Source organism: Oncorhynchus masou, chromosome 11 (genome assembly GCF_036934945.1).
Source record: "Oncorhynchus masou masou isolate Uvic2021 chromosome 11, UVic_Omas_1.1, whole genome shotgun sequence".
NCBI lineage: Eukaryota > Metazoa > Chordata > Actinopteri > Salmoniformes > Salmonidae > Oncorhynchus > Oncorhynchus masou.
The window spans coordinates 36127696-36148595 of NC_088222.1; the positions used below are offsets into that span (position 1 = coordinate 36127696).

Here is a 20900-nt window from a genome sequence, read left to right on the forward strand (position 1 = left end):
TTATGGTAATGAGCCTGAGGCTGAAGTTCAAGAAGCTAGCTTGCTACCCATGGCTCGGCTAGCTGTGTGAATCGCCGTGACCCCAACCAACCTCACTACTCACTGGACCCTTCTGATCACTCGGCTAAGAATGCCTCTCCTTAGTGTCAATATGCCTTTTCCATTGCTGTTCTGGTTAATGTTTATTGGCTAATTTCACTGTAGAGCCTCGAGCCCTGCTCATTATACCTTATACAACCCTTCAGTTCCACCACCCACACATGCGATGACATCACATTGCATTAACAGAAATTACCGTAACCAAACAAGCATTGGAAATGAGAAATTATAGGAATTAACAGCAAATGTACTACAGTTGAAGTCAGAAGTCTACATACACTTAGGTTGGAATCATTAAAACTTGTTTTTCAACCCCTCCACACATTTCCTGTTATTGAACTATAGTTTGGCAAGTCGGTTAGGAAATCTACTTTGTACATGACACAAGTCATTTTTCCATTAATTGTTTACAGACTTATAATTCAATGTATCACAATTCCAGTCAGTCAGAAGTTTACATACACTAAGTTGACTGTGCCTTTAAACAGCTTGGAAAATTCCAGAAAATTATGTCATGGCTTTAGAAGCTTCTGATAGGCTAATTAACAATTGGAGGTGTATGTATTTCAAGGACTACCTTCAAACTCAGTGCCTCTTTGCTTGCCATTATGGGAAAATCAAAAGAAATCAGCAAAGACCTCAGAAAATAAAAATTATAGATCTCCACAAGTCTGGTTTATCCTTGGGGGCAATTTCCAAGCGCCTGAGGGTACCACGTTCATCTGTACAAACAATAGTACGCAGGTATAAGCACCATGAGACCACGCAGCCGTCATACCGCTCAGGAAGGAGACGAGTTCTGTCTCCTAGAGATGAATGTACTTTGGTGCAAATCAATCCCAGAACAGCAGCAAAGGACCTTGTGAAGATGTTGGAGGAAACAGGTACAAGTATCTATATCCACAGTAAAACGAGTCCTATATCGACAACCTTAAATGCCGCTCAGGAAGGAAGAAGCCACTGCTCCAAAACCGACAGACTACGGTTTGCAACTGCACATGGGGACAAAGATCGTACTTTTTGGAGAAATGTCCTCTGGTCTGATGAAACAAAAATAGAACTGTTTGGCCATAATGGCCATCGTTATGTTTGGAGGAAAAAGGGAGAGGCTTGCAAGCCCGAAGAACACCATCCCAACCATGAAGCAAGGGGGTGGCAGCATCATGCCATGGGGGTGCTTGCTGCAGGAGGGACTGGTGCACTTCACAAAATAGATGGCATCATGAGTCAGGAAAATTATGTGGATATATTGAAGCAACATCAAGACATCAGTCAGGAAATTATAGCTTGGTCAGAAATGAGTCTTCCAAATGGACAATGACCCCAAGAATACTTCAAAAGTTGTAGCAAAATGGCCTAAGGTCAACAAAGCTAAGGTATTGGAGTGGCCTCACCACAAAGCCCTGACCTCAATCTTATAGAAAATGTGTGGGCAGAACTGAAAAAGTGTGTGCGAGCAAGGAGGCCTACAAACCTGACTCAGTTACACCAGCTCAATGGGCCAAAATTCACCCAACTTATTGTGGGAAGCTTGTGGAAGGCTACCCGAAACGTTTTACCCAAGTTAAACAATTTAAAGGCAATGCTACCATATACTAATTGAGTTTATGTAAACTTCTGACCCACTGGGAATGTGATGAAAGAAATAAATCATTCCCTCTACTATTATTCTGACATTTCACATTCTTAAAATAAAGTGGTGACCCTAACTAACCTAAGACAGGGAATGTTTACTAGGAATAAATGTCAGGAATTGTGAAAAAGTTTAAATATATTTGGCTAAGGTGCATGTAAACTTCAGACTTCAACTGTATATTTATTGGGGAATTGATAAACCAACAATCAAATGCAAATAATTCACACAACGATGTTATGAAACAATAAATGTGCACAAATTGGCAGAAGGGAGTGCATTCTGTTGAGAGAAGTGCATTGTGCATTTTAACCACACACCATTTTCTTCTTGGACTGTGCCATCCACAATGGATTAGTTCACCGAGATAAGAGTCTTGTGTGCCATTAAAAATATATTTTCTACTGCTCTACAATTTTTTTTTACAACTTGGTCAACCAATAGCCTGTCGGCCAAACAACCGATTAATTGGGGTCAGCACTTTCATTAGCTCGCTAAGGTTAGCATGAAAGCTAGTTACACTGGCAGCTGGCAGTCAGTGCCCGGTGTGTTTCTCTGCTACATGTGGAAATCACAATGTTCCCACACCCAATTTCTGAATAGATATTAGTAGCCTGCGTCAATCTCCGATTTGTAACCGGAGGCTGCATTCATTGTAACTGGGGATTTTAACAAGGCTAATCTGAAAACAAGACTCCCAAAATTGTATCAGCATTTCAATTGCGCAACCAGGGCTGGTAAAACCTTGGGTCATTGCTATTCAAACTCCCACAACGCATATAAGTCCCTTCCTCGTCGTCCTTTCGGAAAAGCTGACCACGACTCCATTTTGTTGATCCCTGCCTACAGACAGAAACTAAAACAAGAAGCTCCTGCGATCAGGTCTGTTCAACGCTGGTCCGACCAATCTGATTCCACACTTCAAGACTGCTTTGATCACGTGGACTGGGATATGTTCCGCATTGCTTCCAACAACAACATTGACGAATATGCTGATTCGGTGAGCGAGTTCATTAGAAAGTGAATTGACGATGTCATTCCCGTAGCAACGATTAAAACATTCCCAAACCAGAAACCGTGGATTGATGGCAGCATTTGCGTGAAACTGAAAGCGCGTACCACTAATTTTAACCAGGGAAAGGTGACCAAGACAATCAAACAAGCGTCAGTATAGAGACAAAGTAGAGTCACAATTCAACGGCTCAGACACAAGAGGAATGTGGCAGGGTCTACAGTCAATCACGGATTACAAAAAGAAAACCAGCCCCGTCTCGGACCAGGATGTCTTGCTCCCAGGCAGACTAAATAACTTTTTTGCCCGCTTTGAGGACAATACAGTGCCACTGACATGGCCCGCAACCAAAACCTGCGGACTCTCCTTCACTGCAGCCGATGTGAGTAAAACATTTAAACGTGTTAACCCTCGCAAGGCTGCAGGCCCAGACGGCATCCCCAGCCGCGTCCTCAGAGCATGCGCAGACCAGCTGGCTGGTGTGTTTACAGACATATTCAATCAACCCTTATCCCAGTCTGCTGTTCCCACATGCTTCAAGAGGGCCACCATTGTCCCTGTTCCCAAGAAAGCTAAGGTAACTGAGCTAAACGACTACCGCCCCGTAGCACTCACTTCCATCATCATGAAGTGCTTTGAGAGACTTGCACTGTTTATGACTTCAAACCCATCAACTCCCGAGATGAGGCTGGTGTAACCGAAGTGAAATGGCTGGCTAGTTAGCGCGCGCTAATAGCGTTTCAAACTTCACTCGATCCGAGCCTTGGAGTGGTTGTTGCCCTTGCTCTGCATGGGTAACGCTGCTTCGATGTGGTGGCTGTTGTCGTTGTGTTGCTGGTTCAAGCCCAGGGAGGAGCAAGGAGAGGGACGGAGGCTATACTGTTACATTGGCAATACTAAAGTGCCTATAAGAACATCCAATAGTCAAAGTTTAATGAAATACAAATGGTATAGAGGGAAATAGTCCTATAATTACTACAACCTAAAACGTCTTACCTGGGAATATTGAAGACTCATGTTAAAAGGAACCACCAGCTTTCATATGTTGTCATGTTCTGAGCAAGGAACTGAAACATTAGCACATATTGCACTTTTACTTACTTCTCCAACACTTTGTTTTTGCATTATTTAAACCAAATTGAACATGTTTCATTACCTACTTGAGGCTAAATTTATTTTATTTATGTATTATATTAAGTTAAAATAAGTGTTCATCCAGTATTGTTGTAATTGTCATTATTACAAATAAATTTAAAAACATTGGCCGATTAATCGGTATCGGCGTTGAAAAATCATACTCTATCATCTACTGCATCTTTATGTAATACATGTATCACTAGCCACTTTAACCATGCCACTTTGTTTACATACTCATCTCATATGTATATACTGTACTCGATACCATCTACTGCATCTTGCCTATGCCGTTATATACCATCACTCATTCATATATCTTTATGTACATATTCTTTATCCCTTTACACTTGTGTGTATAAGGAAGTAGTTTTGGAATTGTTGGGTTAGATTACTCGTTGGTTATTACTGCATTGTTGGAAATAGAAGCAAACATTTCGCTACACTCGCATTAACATCTGCCTACCATGTGTATGTGACAAATACATTTGATTTGAACCTAAAAAAGAATTTCCACTTTAGGACAGGAATTACCTGAAATAGTTGTGGCAACTCCTGAGGTGGGCCTTTAAAGGCTTATTATGATTAATATTATAAACAATTTGCGCTTACGTCAAATGTATTACAATACCAGTAATACTGCCAACTTACATTATTTTGAGAAGAAAGAAAATGTGAACAAAGATGTAGCTGACCACCTGCAGTAACCCCGTGTACCACAGGTTGAAAATCACTAGCATAGACAAGCATCCATCAATGGCCTATATATCTGTCTGGACGGGAGTGTAGCAGTGTTGTAGGAGGCTGCTGCAAGGGTCAAGCCCAACGTAAGTATTAGCAGAGGGGCTCTCTGGAGCAAACCTCATTGTGGAGGGCAAACCTCCTTGTCCAATAAAAAGAGCACACTACAAACAAAACATTTTGAATTGCAATGCTTTAATGTACACTACCGTTCAAAAGTTTGGGGTCCGTTAGAAATGCCCTTGGTTTTGAAAGAAAAGCTAATGTTCTCGTCCATTAAAATAACATCAAATTGATCTGAAATACAGTGTAGACATTGTTAATGGGCAAAAGAACACAGACACCGGACAGGCAGCATCCTGGAGTCACCCCTTTACTGTTGAGACTGGTGTTTTGCGGGTACTATTTAATGAAGCTGCCAGTTGAGGAATTGCGAGGTGTCTGTGTCTCAAACTTGACACTCTAATGTACTTGTCCTCTTGCTCAGTTGTGCACCGGGGCCTCCCACTCCTCTTTCTATTCTGGTTAAAGGCAGTTTGCACTGTTCTGTGAAGGGAGTAGTACACAGCGTTGTACGAGAGCTCCAGTTTCTGGAATATCCTTCATTTCTCAGAACAAGTTTCAGAAGAAAGTTCTTTGTTTCTGGACATTTTGTGCCTGTATCGAACCCACAAATCCTGATGCTCCAGATACTCAGTTTGTCTAAAGAAGGCCAGTTTTATTGCTTCTTTAATCAGTACGAAAATTTTCAGCTGTGCTAACATAATTGCAAAGGGGTTTTCTAATGATCAGTTATCCTTTTAAAATGATAAACTTGGATTAGCTAACACAACGTGACATTGGAACACAGGAGTGATGGTTGTTGATAATGGGCCTCTGTAGATATTCCATTTAACCAAACAAAACAAACAAAATCTGCCATTCCCAGCTACAATAGTCATTAAGAGTCATTAAGAACAATGTCCACACTGTATTTCTGATCAATTTTTTATATTATTTTAAAAATTGACAAAAAAAAGTGATTTCCATTCAAAAACATTTACATTTACATTTAAGTCATTTAGCAGACGCTCTTATCCAGAGCGACTTACAAGGACATTTGTAAGTGACCCCAAACTTTTGAACAGTAGTGTAATTTAGAAAAACTCCTTGCACCGAAGGTCCCCATCTTCCTTTTCGGAGTTACACTAATGCAGATGACAGCCTGTACAGATTAAGTTTGAGAGGGAAAGCCTGAATGTTTATCTGATGTCTGAAATCTAGGATTTGTCAAAAACATCTGTTACACAGGTGTCATCCAGACAGACATGGCAAAGGCAAGAATGACAAGACACATTTTGTTGTCAGGATTAATCTTTCAGACAAATCCTGAACTGCTGTGCATCTCTAATGTCATGCTGCTTCCCTAAAAAAAATAGGTGATTCTTGAAGGGAACCAAATCACCACAGTTGCTCTCCAAAGTTGCAGTTGCCTATGAGCTTTTCCTTCAAATGCATAAACGATATATTGGCATAAAATATCCTGCAGAAACACTGATTTCATACTTGAAATGACACACTACCTAGACTATGATGAAACAGGGATCCTCAAATCCACCCCTCTCATGATTGTGAACCATCTCTGATACAACTTGGATATAGGCTACAGAAACCAAAATGCACTAGCGGCATGTACAAGGTAAGGTGGCAGCTTTCCCCAGTGCGTTTTTGATGCTCGTTCTACATGCCCACAAGGATGGCACAATAATTATATTCCATCAGGCTATGCCATCTTCCTGTCAAGAATTTAGCAACAGATAAAACCTAAGGCAATGCAACGTCACAACCACCAATAAGAATATTGAATAACTCAATTCCACTTCCCCCATTCCTATATTTTTTTACATAAAATGTAATGATCAATAAAATAGTAAAACTGACAACCAATGAGGCCATATTATCGGAGACGATGAGACAGGTCAAGTGTGCACTTCATAAATAAACTGGATGATCTGAGTCTGCATCTTTAGGCCAGCTGACATTAGAGGACTTGGTTCACATTCTACTCAATACGGAGTTGCTCATCAATACAGAACATATCTAATACGACTCTTATTATCGTTTAGTACCAGTTTGTTGACAGACAGGACCAGATGTTGAATTGTAGTTGCAAGGAAAAAACGTATTGTTCAGGCTGAATAAATAACGAGCACTGATTGCAACAAACCACACTGAATATGATATTAGAGCAATGTATTGACTAAACATGCTGTCTCCATTAAATATTCAAATAGTTACTTTTGTGTTTGTTGGTGATGCTGGTTATACAGATGTTTACAATTACTAGCTAGTTTGTAATCATGTTAGCGAGCTAACTTACATGACATGATTGCCTAGCTAGCTAGCGCATAACGTTTACGTTACAAGCTCGAAATATAACCTTCACATCATTTCTGAAAATCAATTATTAACTACGATTGTCTAAAACGATGGATCTAGTTAATATTCAACACAAGATTACAGCTGCAAACATTAGTAGCAACTTGGCATAGGCAATGCTCGCTGCAGTCTGCCTGGTGCTTTTTGCCTTGTTAGCTTGCATGCTAGCTAGCTTACAATATCGATAGCTTGTTGCTGAATTTAAGGATATGTGCGTTTCATATTTGTTGAAATTAACGGTAGCCTTCATTTGACATAAATATGTAAATGCAGCATACCTGACCCGTTATAAAGTACATAAAAACATCGCATACCGTAAAACGACATTATGTTGTTGGCTACAATATTTCACCTATGAATTCTCAACCAAACCGCCATCTTGCAAAGGGTAATTCGCACCCTATAGTACAGTACGCTAAAGTGGCAGCTAAGCGTAACCCAAAGTTCTGCTATATTTTCAAAACATGTAACTTCTGTGCACATACAAAGAGAAAGGTACTCACCTCACATTCGGAAAAATACCCCGTAAGAAGTAAAATGGGGTCTTATAGGGCAGATGCTTGTAAATCCGTTGTTGACAGACTGTGGAAGAGTGTTGTAGACAGAAGGCTGCACCACAGAGTTTGGCTGCACCACATTTGATTTGTCTAGTATCGATGTCCTGGCAGGATTGTGTAAATTCTTACATTTAAGAAAATACAGGACTTTCATTAAGCATATTTTTTGTGAGTGTTAAAGATATTTTAAAATGATGATTAGCATTCAAATCATCGTTTTCCAAACTACGTGATTTTTTAAAAAGTATTTATTTTTATTATACCAAAGAGGATAATGTTGTGTAACGTTCAGACCATCCCCACAGGCGAACCAAAGTTCCATCGTGGCTCCCTCCTGAGACAAAAACTGCTTGTTGAACCCCCAAAATACAAGTAATAATGTGTCCACAGTTTAGATAAAACAAAAAACATGATTTGAATAAGATAAATTATCGGTTGGTTGTTTCACGTTACCTTACTTGCACCTTTAACGGAGTTGTCAACAAACAGATGCATCCAACAGAAAAGGGGCAACTTTCATATGCCTATTTAACGTTATCAGTAGAACATTTCTGAATTTCATATCAAATGGATATTCGTTTATTTACGGCATTTTCTGTGAGTTTTTTGTAGATAGATATGATATATTGTCAGGGTATTAAAATGTTACGTTCCAGAAACAGGAAATACTGCAGAATATGTTACTTTTGTAGCGGAACCTTTGATAAAGGAAACTTTGTGAAATACGGAATGTTTATAAGAACGGTAAAAAAATTAAATAAAAAGAATGCATATTTTACTTGTACTTTTTGGAGCAATTGTTTCCTACTTATTTTGGATACAATACATTTACTATCGGCAGAATTCAGCAAAGTCACGTAAACAATGGTTGCGATTTATGTTATGTAGAGACAAACAAATCAAATCGTCTCAAACAAGCGATTTAACTGGCGATGTTCGAGCACTCTTTTTAACCGCTCATCCGGATGACGAATGCATGTTCTTTGCACCAGCAATTCTGAGACTCGTGGAACTAAATGCATCTGTTCATTTATTGTGTTTATCTCAAGGTGGGTTTACAATAACATATTTTGCTTTTCGTTGGTCATTTGCGTTCCCTATGTATTCCGTCCAACAACCAGGGCTAGCTTAACATCAATTCCATGGAAAATAGTAGCCGATTAAACTCAACTATTTACGATGGAGGAGCTGAGACTGTTGTGGGTGGAATGGAACTCCGGCGTCACATAAAATGTATATTTATTTTATTTTTTTAAATACTGATTTCAGCACAAAAATAATAGCCCGCAATTACACACGACATTGTGAAGTTGAACTTAGCCGTCTAGGAAAATAGCAATACGCTGCAGCACCAATTTGTCTGTATAGCTAGGTCTCCCATTTTCTAGTCTGATAATTTGTTCAAAAACAATGGTTTGTTCAGCCCTATTTAATTCATGCTTGACACAAAAGAGAAACGGCTTACTAGAGCCATGTATTGTAATAGTTATAAAAATAAGTGTTAATTACTTTTTTTTATAGCCATGTGGCAATTCCTTTACATGACAACATATTACTTTTCGCCAAATAATCACTTAGGCAATTACTACAATCAAGGGTTCCAACGTCGAGAAGAGCTTCTAGACAGCTGTGCCGTTTTGGGAATACCAGCCTCCCAAGTCACTATACACGACTGCAAGTAAGTAGTTTCTGCCAGCAAGTAAGTAGTTTCTGCCAGCAAGTAAGCAATCTTCAGCACAATTATCATTCTGCAGCTGGCTTACTACACTTGTCATGTGCTGCTAGGTTGTTCCAGTAGCAACGAGGCCCTTAAAATGTATTTTCTTTAACTATTGATGGCATGGATATACATTACCCATGTTGTGTTTGGGATGTTGGTTTAGAAAGGAATCTGCTGTTTTAAATAAGTGCCTGCTTAGCATAAAATCGTATACTTAACAGAAATATAAACGCAACATGTAAGGTGTTGGTTTCATGAGCAGGAAATAAGATACTAGACATTTTCCATACACACAAAAAGCATATTTCTAACATTGTGCACATTTGTTTGCATCTCTGTTAGTGAGAATTTCTCCTTTGCCAAGATAATCCATCCACCAAACAAGTGTGGCATAAAAAGAAGCTGATTAAACGGCATGATCATTACACAGGTTCACCTGGGGACAATAAAATTGCACTCTAAAATGTGCAGTTTTGTCACACAACACAATGCCACAGATGTCTCAAGTTGAGGGAGTGTGCAATTACCATGTTCACTGCAGAAATGTCCACCAGAGCTTTTTCCATAGAATTTAATGTTAATTTTTCTACCATAAGCTGCCTCCAACGTCATTTTACAATGTTTGGCAGTACGTCCAGCCGGCCTCACAATCGCAGACCACGTGAAACCACAACAGCTCAGGATCTCCAAATCCAGCTTCTTCACCTGTGGGATCATCTGAGACCAGCCACACAGACAGCTGATAAAACTGGGTTTGCACAACTGAAGAATTTATGCACAAACTGTCAAAAACCGTCTCGGGGAAACTCATATGTGTGCTTGTCATCCTCAACAGGGTCTTGACTTGACTGTATTTCCGAGACGTAACCAACTTCAGTGAGCAATTGCTCACCTTTGATGGCCACTGGCACGCTGGAAAAGTGTGCTCTTTACGGATAAATCCCAGTTTCAACTATACCGGGCGTGTATGGCGGCATGTGGGCGAGCGGGTTTGCTGACTTCAGCGTTGTGAACAGAGTGCCCCATGGTTGAGGTGGGGTTAGGGTATGGGAAGGCAAAAGCTAAGGACAAACAACACAATTGCATTTTATCGATGGCAATTTGAATGCACAGAGATACTGTGACGAGATCCTGAGGCCCATTGTCGTGCCATTCATCGGCCACCGTCACCTCATGTTTCAGCATGATAATACACGTTGTAAGGATCTGTACACAATTCCATGAAGCTGAAAATTTACTCACCAGATGTATCACCCATTAATCATGTTTGGGATGCTCTGTATCAACAGAGTGTTCCAGTTTACGCCAATATCCAGCAACTTCGCAGAGCCACTGAAGAGGAGTGGGACAACATTCTATAAGCCACAATCAACAGCCTGATCAACTCTGTGAAGGAGATGAGGCAAATGGTGGTCACACCAGATACTGACTGATTTTCTGATCCACGCCCCTACTTTATTTTTTAAAGGTATCTGTGACCAACGGATACATATCTATATTCCCTGTCGTGAAATCCATAGATTAGGGCCTAATTTATTTATTTAAATTAACTGATTTCATTATATGAACTGTAACTCAGTAAAGTCTTTGAAATTGTTGCATGTTGTGTTTTATATTTTTGTTCAGTGTAGTTAGACCGGTTAGCTGTCAATGCCACTAAAACAATGTACACACTTCAATGGGGTAATAGGCTGTGTGTTGTGATTTGGGGCGGCAGGTAGCCTAGTGGTTAGAGCGTTGGACTAGTTGGACTAGAAAGGTTGCAAGATTGAATCCTTGAAAAAACAAGGTTCAAATCTGTCATTCTGCCCTTGAACAAGGCAGTTAACCCACTGTTCCTAGGCCGTTATTGAAAATAAGAATTTGTTCTTAACTGACTTATCTAGTTAAATAAAGGTAAGCAACAATGACAAGAAGCTGCCATGTGGGGAATCACAGCTGGCTAGTTTTATCTTGTTTTTCATACCATGTCTTGTAGAGGTGTATCGGTACAATTTATGGGGACCTCGGTTCGGCCCAACTTGCTTATGTGCACATTATAATGAAAATGAATGAGTCTTAATTGGCACATTTCAAACGGTCCTTTTGTGAGGCGCAGCTAGGAACTACTTCTGTATGATGGCAAGTGGTGGGGTCGAAAAACGAAGAGGATTCTCCATTGTTTAAATCTCCAGTTTGGGAACATTTTGGCTTCCCAGTAGATTACAACAATGATTGACAGTACCGTACCGTTAACTATGTAGCCACTGCTCAACGAGAATAGTCTATGCAGCTGCCAACACCTCAAATGTGTTGACACATTTACGGCGGAACCAACCCAGTAGTCCTACCACCGGAGCAAGACGGAAACGCAAAAAAAAGTGCTCGATCCACATTACGAACTTTGCCCTCTCAGCACCCATTTCAGCAAATGGGTAGTACCCGCTCTATATATGCAAACTAAATCTGAATTTGTCAATGCACCCTGTGTTGGGTTTAGGCTATTACAGATGGATGGACCTTCAGGGCTTACAGAGAGGTACTTAGTGGCAGCCCATCACATTATTTCTGAGTGGGAGATGAGAAGTAATGCGCTACAGACACGCCCCCTTTATGAGAGTCACACAATTGCGCATCTTTTTCTCTTTGTAAAAAAAGCATAGCAATGTCAGCCATGTTTCTATATTGATTTCACATGCATATTGCACTTTATTTTAGTGTTGTTGAGTAATCATGCATTTTCATTTTAAGAAAATACAAAAGGTTGTTATTCCTGATTTGTGCTCTCTTCAGGCATTATATGATCATGGAATACCATCAGGAATACCAACACTTTGTATTTTCTTAAATAAACAAAAATTACTACATTAACTTTTGCCATTTAATTTTCCCGACGTACCGAACCCAACCGTGACCCCAAAACCACAATACATACCCAACAGTGGGGTTGGTGAACTGTTACACCCCTAATGTTTTGAGGTGTTTTGATTGATGTCACGTCTATGCTAATATGGCAAGAAGTCGCTAGCCAACTAACGAACAACTGTAATGGCGTATTTGAGAGACAAGAACTCATTGTGCAAATGTATTTGTTTTCAATAAACATTGGAGGCTAAATATAGTTTCTTGTCAACAATCTAAGCCAACCCTGTGTTTTTTGCCCCATTGATGTGCACACGCCAATTTTGTTGCTACACAACCAACCCATCTATAAGCAACCTTGTCAGAACAGTCAACCGATGGTCAATTTATTAAGCCTAACCCATAATGTGATTTTTGAAGTGACGGGCTGATGGTGAAAAGTGAAAACAAATGTGAAGAAGCAGTGTGGTGCAGTGCACCACCTCCAGCCAGCCCAGGACGCTGAACCCAGCATGCCTGCCCATTCTCAGCACATCAAGCTGAGCCCCCCCCCCCCCCCCCAGTGTCTGTCAGAACAAACAGTAAACCAGCCACAAATCAAACTCCTCCTTTCTTACCACGACAGAGCCTAGTCAGCCTGGCCTGATGTATTGGCCTACTCTGTCATTAGGGGCCATAAACGATTAGGCCCCAGAGGCATTGAGAGGTCGGCCCCTGTTGGACATCCTCTCTCTCTGCCCTCTGAAATCTTACCAGGCCTGCAATGTGATATGAGATTTTGGCCACCATTTCTTTTCAGCAATTAGTGTTGTTGTTGGTGAATATTAAGACTTATGTTGTGAGTGACTTAGACCTAAGTGATAAACCAATTTTACTGTTTAGTGCTCTTTAAAAGTCGGTGCTTCTTGATTTGGAAATGTCATGAGGATATGAGATGTAGTCACTGCTATATTCTTATCAATTATGTCATATACAGTGCCTTGCGAAAGTATTCGGCGCCCTTGAACTTTGCGACCTTTTGCCTCATTTCAGGCTTCAAACATAAAGATATAAAACTGTATTTTTTTGTGAAGAATCAACAACAAGTGGGACACAATCATGAAGTGGAACGACATTTATTGGATATTTCAAACTTTTTTTAACAAATCAAAAACTGAAAAAATTGGGTGTGCAAAATTATTCAGCCCCTTTACTTTCAGTGCAGCAAACTCTCTCCAGAAGTTCAGTGAGGATCTCTGAATGATCCAATGTTGACCTAAATGACTAATGATGATAAATACAATCCACCTGTGTGTAATCAAGTCTCCGTATAAATGCACCTGCACTGTGATCGTCTCAGAGGTCCGTTAAAAGCGCAGAGAGCATCATGAAGAACAAGGAACACACCAGGCAGGTCCGAGATACTGTTGTGAAGAAGTTTAAAGCCGGATTTGGATACAAAAAGATTTCCCAAGCTTTAAACATCCCAAGGAGCACTGTGCAAGCGATAATATTGAAATGGAAGGAGTATCAGACCACTGCAAATCTACCAAGACCTGGCCGTCCCTCTAAACTTTCAGCTCATACAAGGAGAAGACTGATCAGAGATGCAGCCAAGAGGCCCATGATCACTCAGGATGAACTGCAGAGATCTACAGCTGAGGTGGGAGACTCTGTCCATAGGACAACAAGTATATTGCACAAATCTGGCCTTTATGGAAGAGTGGCAAGAAGAAAGCCATTTCTTAAAGATATCCATAAAAAGTGTCGTTTAAAGTTTGCCACAAGCCACCTGGGAGACACACCAAACATGTGGAAGAAGGTGCTCTGGTCAGATGAAACCAAAATTGAACTTTTTGGCAACAATGCAAAAACGTTATGTTTGGCGTAAAAGCAACACAGCTCATCACCCTGAACACACCATACCCACTGTCAAACATGGTGGTGGCAGCATCATGGTTTGGGCCTGCTTTTCTTCAGCAGGGACAGGGAAGATGGTTAAAATTGATGGGAATATGGATGGAGCCAAATACACGACCATTCTGGAAGAAAACCTGATGGAGTCTGCAAAAGACCTGAGACTGGGACGGAGATTTGTCTTCCAACAAGACAATGATCCAAAACATAAAGCAAAATCTACAATGGAATGGTTAAAAAATAAACATATCCAGGTGTTAGAATGGCCAAGTCAAAGTCCAGACCTGAATCCAATCGAGAATCTGTGGAAAGAACTGAAAACTGCTGTTCACAAATGCTCTCTATCCAACCTCACTGAGCTCAAGCTGTTTTGCGAGGAGGAATGGGAAAAAAATGTCAGTCTCTCGAAGTGCAAAACTGATAGACATACACCAAGCGACTTACAGCTGTAATCGCAGCAAAAGGTGGCGCTACAAAGTGTTAACTTAAGGGGGCTGAATAATTTTGCACGCCCAATTTTTCAGTTTTTGATTTGTTAAAAAAGTTTGAAATATCCAATAAATGTCGTTCCACTTCATGATTGTGTCCCACTTGTTGTTGATTCTTCACAAAAAAATACAGTTTTATATCTTTATGTTTGAAGCCTGAAATGTGGGAAAAGGTCGCAAAGTTCAAGGGGGCTGGATACTTTCGCAAGGCACTATATATATATATATATATATATATATATATATATATATATATATATATTAGTGCATTCGGAAAATTTTCAGACCCCTTGACTTTTTCCACATTGTGTTACGTTACAGCCCCCCTCATCAACCTACACACAATAGCCCATAATGACAAAGCAAAACAGCTTTTTAGACATTTTTTGCAAATTTATAAAAAACTGAAATATCACATTTACATAAGCATTGAAGCACCTTTGGCAGCGATTACAGCCTAAAGTCTTCTTGGGTATGACGCTACAAGCTTGGCACACCTGTATTTGGGGAGTTTCTCCCATTCTTCTCTGCAGATCCTCTCAAGCTCTGTCAGGTTGGATGGGGAGCGTCACTGCACAGCTATTTCCAAGTCTCTCCAGAGATGTTTGATCGGGTTCAAGTCCAGGCTCTGGCTGGGCCACTCAAGGACATCCAGAGATTTGTCCCAAAGCCACTCCTGTATTGTTTTGGCTGTGTGGTTAGGGTTGTTGTCCTGTTGGATGGTGTACCTTGGCTGTGTGGTTAGGGTCATTGTCCTGTTGGATGGTGAACCTTCACTCCACTCTGAGGTCCTGAGTGCTCTGGAGCAGGTTTTCATCAAGGATCTCTCTGTACTTTGTTCTGTTCATCTTTCCCTCTATCCTGATAGTGTCCCAGTCTGGCCACTCTACCATAGAGGTCTGATTGGAAGAGTGCTGCAGCGATGGTTGTCCTTCTGGAAGGTTCTCCCATCTCCACAGAGGAACTCTGAAGCCCTGTCGGAGTGACCATCGGGTTATTGGTCACCTCCCTGACCAAGGCCCTTCTCACCTGATTGCTCAGTTTGGCCAGGCGGCCAGCTCTAGGAAGAGTATTGGTGGTTCCAAACTTCTTCCATTTAAGAATGGAGGCCACTGTGTTCTTGGGGAACTTCGACGCTGCAGACATTTTTTGGTACCCTTCCCCAGATCTGTGCATCGACACAATCCTATCTCTGAGCTCTACGGACAATTCCTTTGACCTCATAACTTGTTTTTTCTTCTGACATACACTGTTAACTGTGGTACCTTACAGTATATAGACAGATGTGTGCCTTTCCAAATCATGTCCAATCAATTGAATTTACTACCGGTGGACTCCCAAGTTTTAGAAACATCTCAAGGACGATCAATGGAAACATGATGAACCTGTTATAAATGTGCAAAGAAATGATTAAAAACCTGTTTCATTTGACATTATGGGGTAATGTGTGTAGATTGTTACATTCTCCTCTTCAATGTCGAAAAAGTCAATGGGTCTGAATACTTTCTGAATGCACTGTATATTAAAGCTCATATTAACTCTCATGAATTAGCTTTATAACTTGGAAGTACTAATTAGTCTGTGCTAATCAATGTATGCCTCCCATTGTATATCAGAAGGAATCCCCTTTCTCTTACTAGAATAGACAATTGATATTGTCTGTAGACCTTTAACCAGAATACTTTTTTAGCTAGTAGACTGACTAGCTGCGCATATCCAGACATGCATCCAAAGTTGGCGTATCTGATTATATTTTTTTTACCTCAGATAAATAGTGTTCACTGGTAAATAACAATAAATAGACCTAAGCAGATAATGTAGTTTTACCTAATAGTGGTAATTTTGTCCAGTAATTGGTAGACGAGGCGTTCATTGGACAAATCCTCTGGTGGTTCAGAGAGAATGAGAACATCAATGGCGTCATGGCTGTGGTTCAGCGGAATGGATAAGAAGGCTGTGTATTTTTACTTAAAAGGGGAAAAAAGGCCTCCATCATCCTAGTAAAGGAGGCCATGGTTGTATCCCTAATGGCACCATATTCCCTATTTAGTGCACTCCTTTTGACCAGAGCCCATACAGCTCTGGTCAAAGTAGTGCACAGTATAGGGAATAGGGTGCCATTTGGGACGCAACCCATGGCTGGTATTGGTCCAGAGTCCAGACCACCCCTGGGCTCAGCACCACTGGACACCCCCTTTCAGACACAAACAAAAGTGCCTGGCCAGGTCTTAGCTTCATTGGCTAGAGTCTGCATAGATTACTCACTGTGTGATGGAAATACTTCCTGGAAACTTGGAAAGGGAAAAATCCCATTGTAGATAATGTTGCGTAAAGCTGTGAGAGGGATTTGAATTCTGATTGCTTGATCATTTTAAACTAGGAGGATTTGTGTTGAAATGAAATTTGACCCTTATCTATCCCTCATGACCCCTATCCCTCATGAACTGTCTTTTTCAGATATGTACTGTACTGCTCTGTAAAATCTTCTGTGTTTTGCAATTTCATGTTTTTACGAGTATTGTTGATGCGCCTGCAAGGTTTACAATCCTCTGGAACAGACCACTGCCTATAATCACTGACTTCTCAGCCCAGCGGGTAGGGGTTGTGTTCAAAAGTGCTCACATTACAGGAAAAAAGTGGAGGGTGGAAATAAATAGTAGGAGACCTTTTCTGTGGACAAATCCCAGTGGCTGTACCAGGAAATTGTGGAGGTTCTCAGAACAGGTCTGTCTGCCGCTTGAGATTATGCACCGCAGTTCACCAGGACAGGAGTGGCCTGGAACTGGCAGTATTAAGATGGCAGCATGCCCAGATTGTCTGCCCCGCAGTACATTGTTGGCATTTCATAACCTCACTACCTCCCTTTCCATTTTATCATCTTGACGAGTAGGCCGTCATTGTAAGTAATCATTTGTTCCTAACTGACTTGCCTAGTTAAATAGAGGGTAAATACAAAAATATTGTGCACACAGATAGATGGATCAACTTTGATCTGAATCAGGATGTAAGTGCATGTGTGTTGGTGTGAGCTACACCCCTTATGCTATGACCCTCACCTTGTACTAGTGGCTGACAGCCCACTCTCCTTCCTGTGTTTTTGGTGTTTGCCTAAAAGACTCACCCCCTAAACTACCCTGTAAGATCCCTACCCCCACCTTCTCTTGCTCTCTCACATTTTTCTCTTGCCCTCTTCCCCCTCTCTCTATCACACACTTTCTTTTTTCTCTCTCTCCCCACTCCCTTGTCTGCTGAAGCCAACTGCTAAGGACCATGGAGTGGATTTTGGAACGGCTCTGAGCCCTTCACATTTCAACCTCCCAATCCAGGTCACAGATGTTTTTTTTGTGTTTTTTTTTCTGTCTGAAAATGTTTGGCCGCAGCTTGGCTACAGTACATTATCAGTATCTTGAGACAAGTGTGTGCAGATGTACATGTACTTCCTCTGGGTCGTCTCAGTTGACGTGAACTAATAAAGTGAGACGTCATTCCCGAGGAGCTGGTCTGTTAGCTGGCTAACACAGAGAGGTGGAACACTGGTCTCACTGAAGGAGTCTACACACAGCAGTGCCCTGCCCTAAAATAACCCTACAACCCTCTTACTACGTGCGTGTGTGCATTTGTGCACCTCAGATTCAGTATGAGGTGACTGTTGGATTAGTAACTGCCGTCCAACCATTGATGCCATCACTAATGTTTTAGGCCCAGTGCTACAACTCCAACCCCCATCAAATCAAATGTATTTATATAGTCCTTCGTATATCAGCTGATATCTCAAAGTTCTGTACAGAAACCCAGCCTAAACTCCCAAACAGCAAGCAATGCAGGTGTTGAAGCACGTTGGCTAGGAAAAATTCCATAGAAAGGCCCAAACCTAGAAAGAAACCTAGAGGGGAACCAGGCTATGATGGGTGGCCAGTCCTCTTTTGGCTGTGCCGGGTGGAGATTATAACAGAACATGGTCAAATAATAGGTCTGGGACAGGTAGCACATCCGGTGAACAGGTCAGGATTCCATAGCCGCAGGCAGAACAGTTGAAATTGGAGTAGCAGCACGGTTAGGTGGACTGGGGACAGCAAGGAGTCATCACGCCAGGTAGTCCTGAGACATGGTCCTAGGACTCAGATCCTCCTCCGAGAGAGAAAGAGAGAATTAGAGAGAGCATACTTAAATTCACACAGGACATCAGATAAGACAGGAGAAGTACTCCAGATATAACAAACTGACCCGAGCCCCCCGACACAAACTACTGCAGCATAAATACTGGAGGCTGAGACAGGAGGGGTCAGGAGACACTGTGGCCCCATCCAATGATTCCCCCGGTCAGGGCCAAACAGAAAGGATATAACCCCACCCACTTTGCCAAAGCACAGCCCCCACACCACTAGAGGGATATCTTCAACCACCAACTTACCATCCTGAGACCAGGCAGAGTATAGCCCACAAAGATCTCCGCCACGACACAACCCAAGGAGTGGCACCAACCCAGACAGGAGGATCACATCAGTGACTCAACCCACTCAAGTGACGCACCCCTCCTAGGGACGGCATGAAAGAGCACCAGTAAGCCAGTGACTCAGCCCCTGTAATAGGGTTAGAGGCAGAGAATCCCAGTGGAAAGAGGGGAACCGGCCAGGCAGAGACAGCAAGGGCGGTTCGTTGCTCCAGAGCCTTTCCGTTCACCTTCACACTCCTGGGTCAGACACTCAATCATATGACCCACTGAAGAGATGAGTCTTCAGTAAAGACATAAAGGTTGAGACCGAGTTTGCGTCTCTCACATGGGTAGGCAAACCATTCCATAAAAATGGAGCTGCTCTGTAGGAGAAAGCCCTGCCTCCAGCTGTTTGCTTAGAAATTCTAGGGACAATTAGGAGGCCTGCGTCTTGTGACCGTAGCGTACATGTAGGTATGTAGGGTACGGCAGGGCCAAATCAGAGAGATAGGTAGGAGCAAGCCCATGTAATGCTTTGAAAGTTAGCAGTAAAACCTTGAAATCAGCCTTTGCCTTGACAGGAAGCCAGTGTAGGGAGGCTAGCACTGGAGTAATATGATCACATATTTTGGTTCTAGTCAGGATTCTAGCTGCCGTATTTAGCACTCACTGAAGTTTATTTAGTGTTTTATCCGGGTAGCCGGAAAGTAGAGCATTGCAGTAGTCTAACCTAGAAGTAACAAAAGCATGGATACATTTTTCTGTAGCATTTTTGGACAAACTTTCTGATTTTTGCAATGTTACGTAGATGGAAAAAAGCTGTCCTTGAAACAGTCTTGATATGTTCGTCAAAAGAGAGATCAGGGTCCAGAGTAACGCCAAGGTCCTTCACAGTTTTATTTGAGACGACTGTACAACCATTAAGATTAATTGTCAGATTCAACAGAAGATCTCTGTTTCTTGGGACCTAGAACAAGCATCTCTGTTTTGTCCGAGTTTAAAAGTAGAAAGTTTGCAGCCATCCACTTCCTTATGTCTGAAACACAGGCTTCTAACGAGGGCAATTTTGGGGCTTCACCATGTTTCATTGAAATGTACAGCTGTGTGTCATCCGCATAGCAGTGAAAGTTAACATTATGTTTTCAAATTACATCCCCAAGAGGTAAACAAACAATAGTGGTCATTAAACGGAACCTTGAGGAACACTGAAATTTACAGTTAATTTGTAATTGGACAAGCCATTCACAGAGACGAGCTGATATCTTTCCGGCAGATAAGATCTAAACCAGGCCAGAACTTGTCCGTGTAGACCAATTTGGGTTTCCAATCTCTCCAAAAGAATGTGGTGATCGATGGTATCAAAAGCAGCACTAAGGTCTAGAGCCTCGGTCTGATGCCATTAAAAGGTAATTTACCACCTTCACAAGTGCAGTCTCAGTGTTATGATGGGGTCTAAAACCAGACTGAAGTATTTCGTATACATTGTTTGTCTTCAGGAAGGCAGTGAGTTGCTGCGCAACAGCCTTTTCTAACCATTTTGAGAAGAATGGAAGTTTCAATATAGGCCGATAGTTGTTTTTTTTTATATATATATTTTCTGGGTCAAGGTTTGGCTTTTTCAAGAGAGGCTTTATTACTGCCACTTTTAGTGAGTTTGGTACACATCTGGTGGATAGAGAGACGTTTATTATGTTCAACATAGGAGGGCCAGCACATTCACCATAAACTCGGGTTTCATCATTGTCTTTGTACTCTACCTCTTACTTGTTTAGTCCGATTATTGTAACATTTTGCTCTGTTGTAGGCTTTATTCAGTGGAGTAGCTCCTTTTAGTGGTCTTGCTGTTGTTTTATTGCCTCAGTGCTAACACTGGTTAACACTGGATATTACATGCCATAAAGGCCAATTCTCCTTTTGCAGGCAGCCATG

General features: G+C 41.5%; 2 protein-coding genes and 1 long non-coding RNA gene across 8 annotated transcripts in view; 2 read left to right on the forward strand and 1 right to left on the reverse strand.

Moving 5' to 3' along the window:
• Positions 1-7676, reverse strand: part of LOC135548600 (nuclear receptor corepressor 1-like) — a 112667-nt gene extending 104991 nt beyond the window's left edge. For all 4 annotated transcript variants that reach the window (XM_064978364.1, XM_064978365.1, XM_064978363.1 and 1 more), the window contains exon 1: positions 7541-7676. The gene's annotated coding sequence lies outside the window, so the exon portion shown is untranslated. The remainder of the gene's footprint in view (positions 1-7540) is intronic.
• Positions 7677-8309: 633 nt separating this feature from the next.
• pigl (phosphatidylinositol glycan anchor biosynthesis, class L) overlaps positions 8310-20900 on the forward strand; it is a 28188-nt gene continuing 15597 nt past the window's right edge. For all 3 annotated transcript variants that reach the window (XM_064978369.1, XM_064978368.1, XM_064978367.1), the window contains exons 1-2: positions 8310-8643; positions 9173-9272. In XM_064978369.1, the coding sequence (XP_064834441.1) occupies positions 8361-8643; positions 9173-9272 (383 nt within the window). In that variant the 5' untranslated portion in view covers positions 8310-8360. The remainder of the gene's footprint in view (positions 8644-9172; positions 9273-20900) is intronic.
• LOC135548604 (uncharacterized) lies at positions 10153-12429 on the forward strand. The gene is made up of 2 exons (XR_010456854.1): positions 10153-10512; positions 10604-12429. It is a non-coding gene; the product is annotated as an uncharacterized LOC135548604 (long non-coding RNA).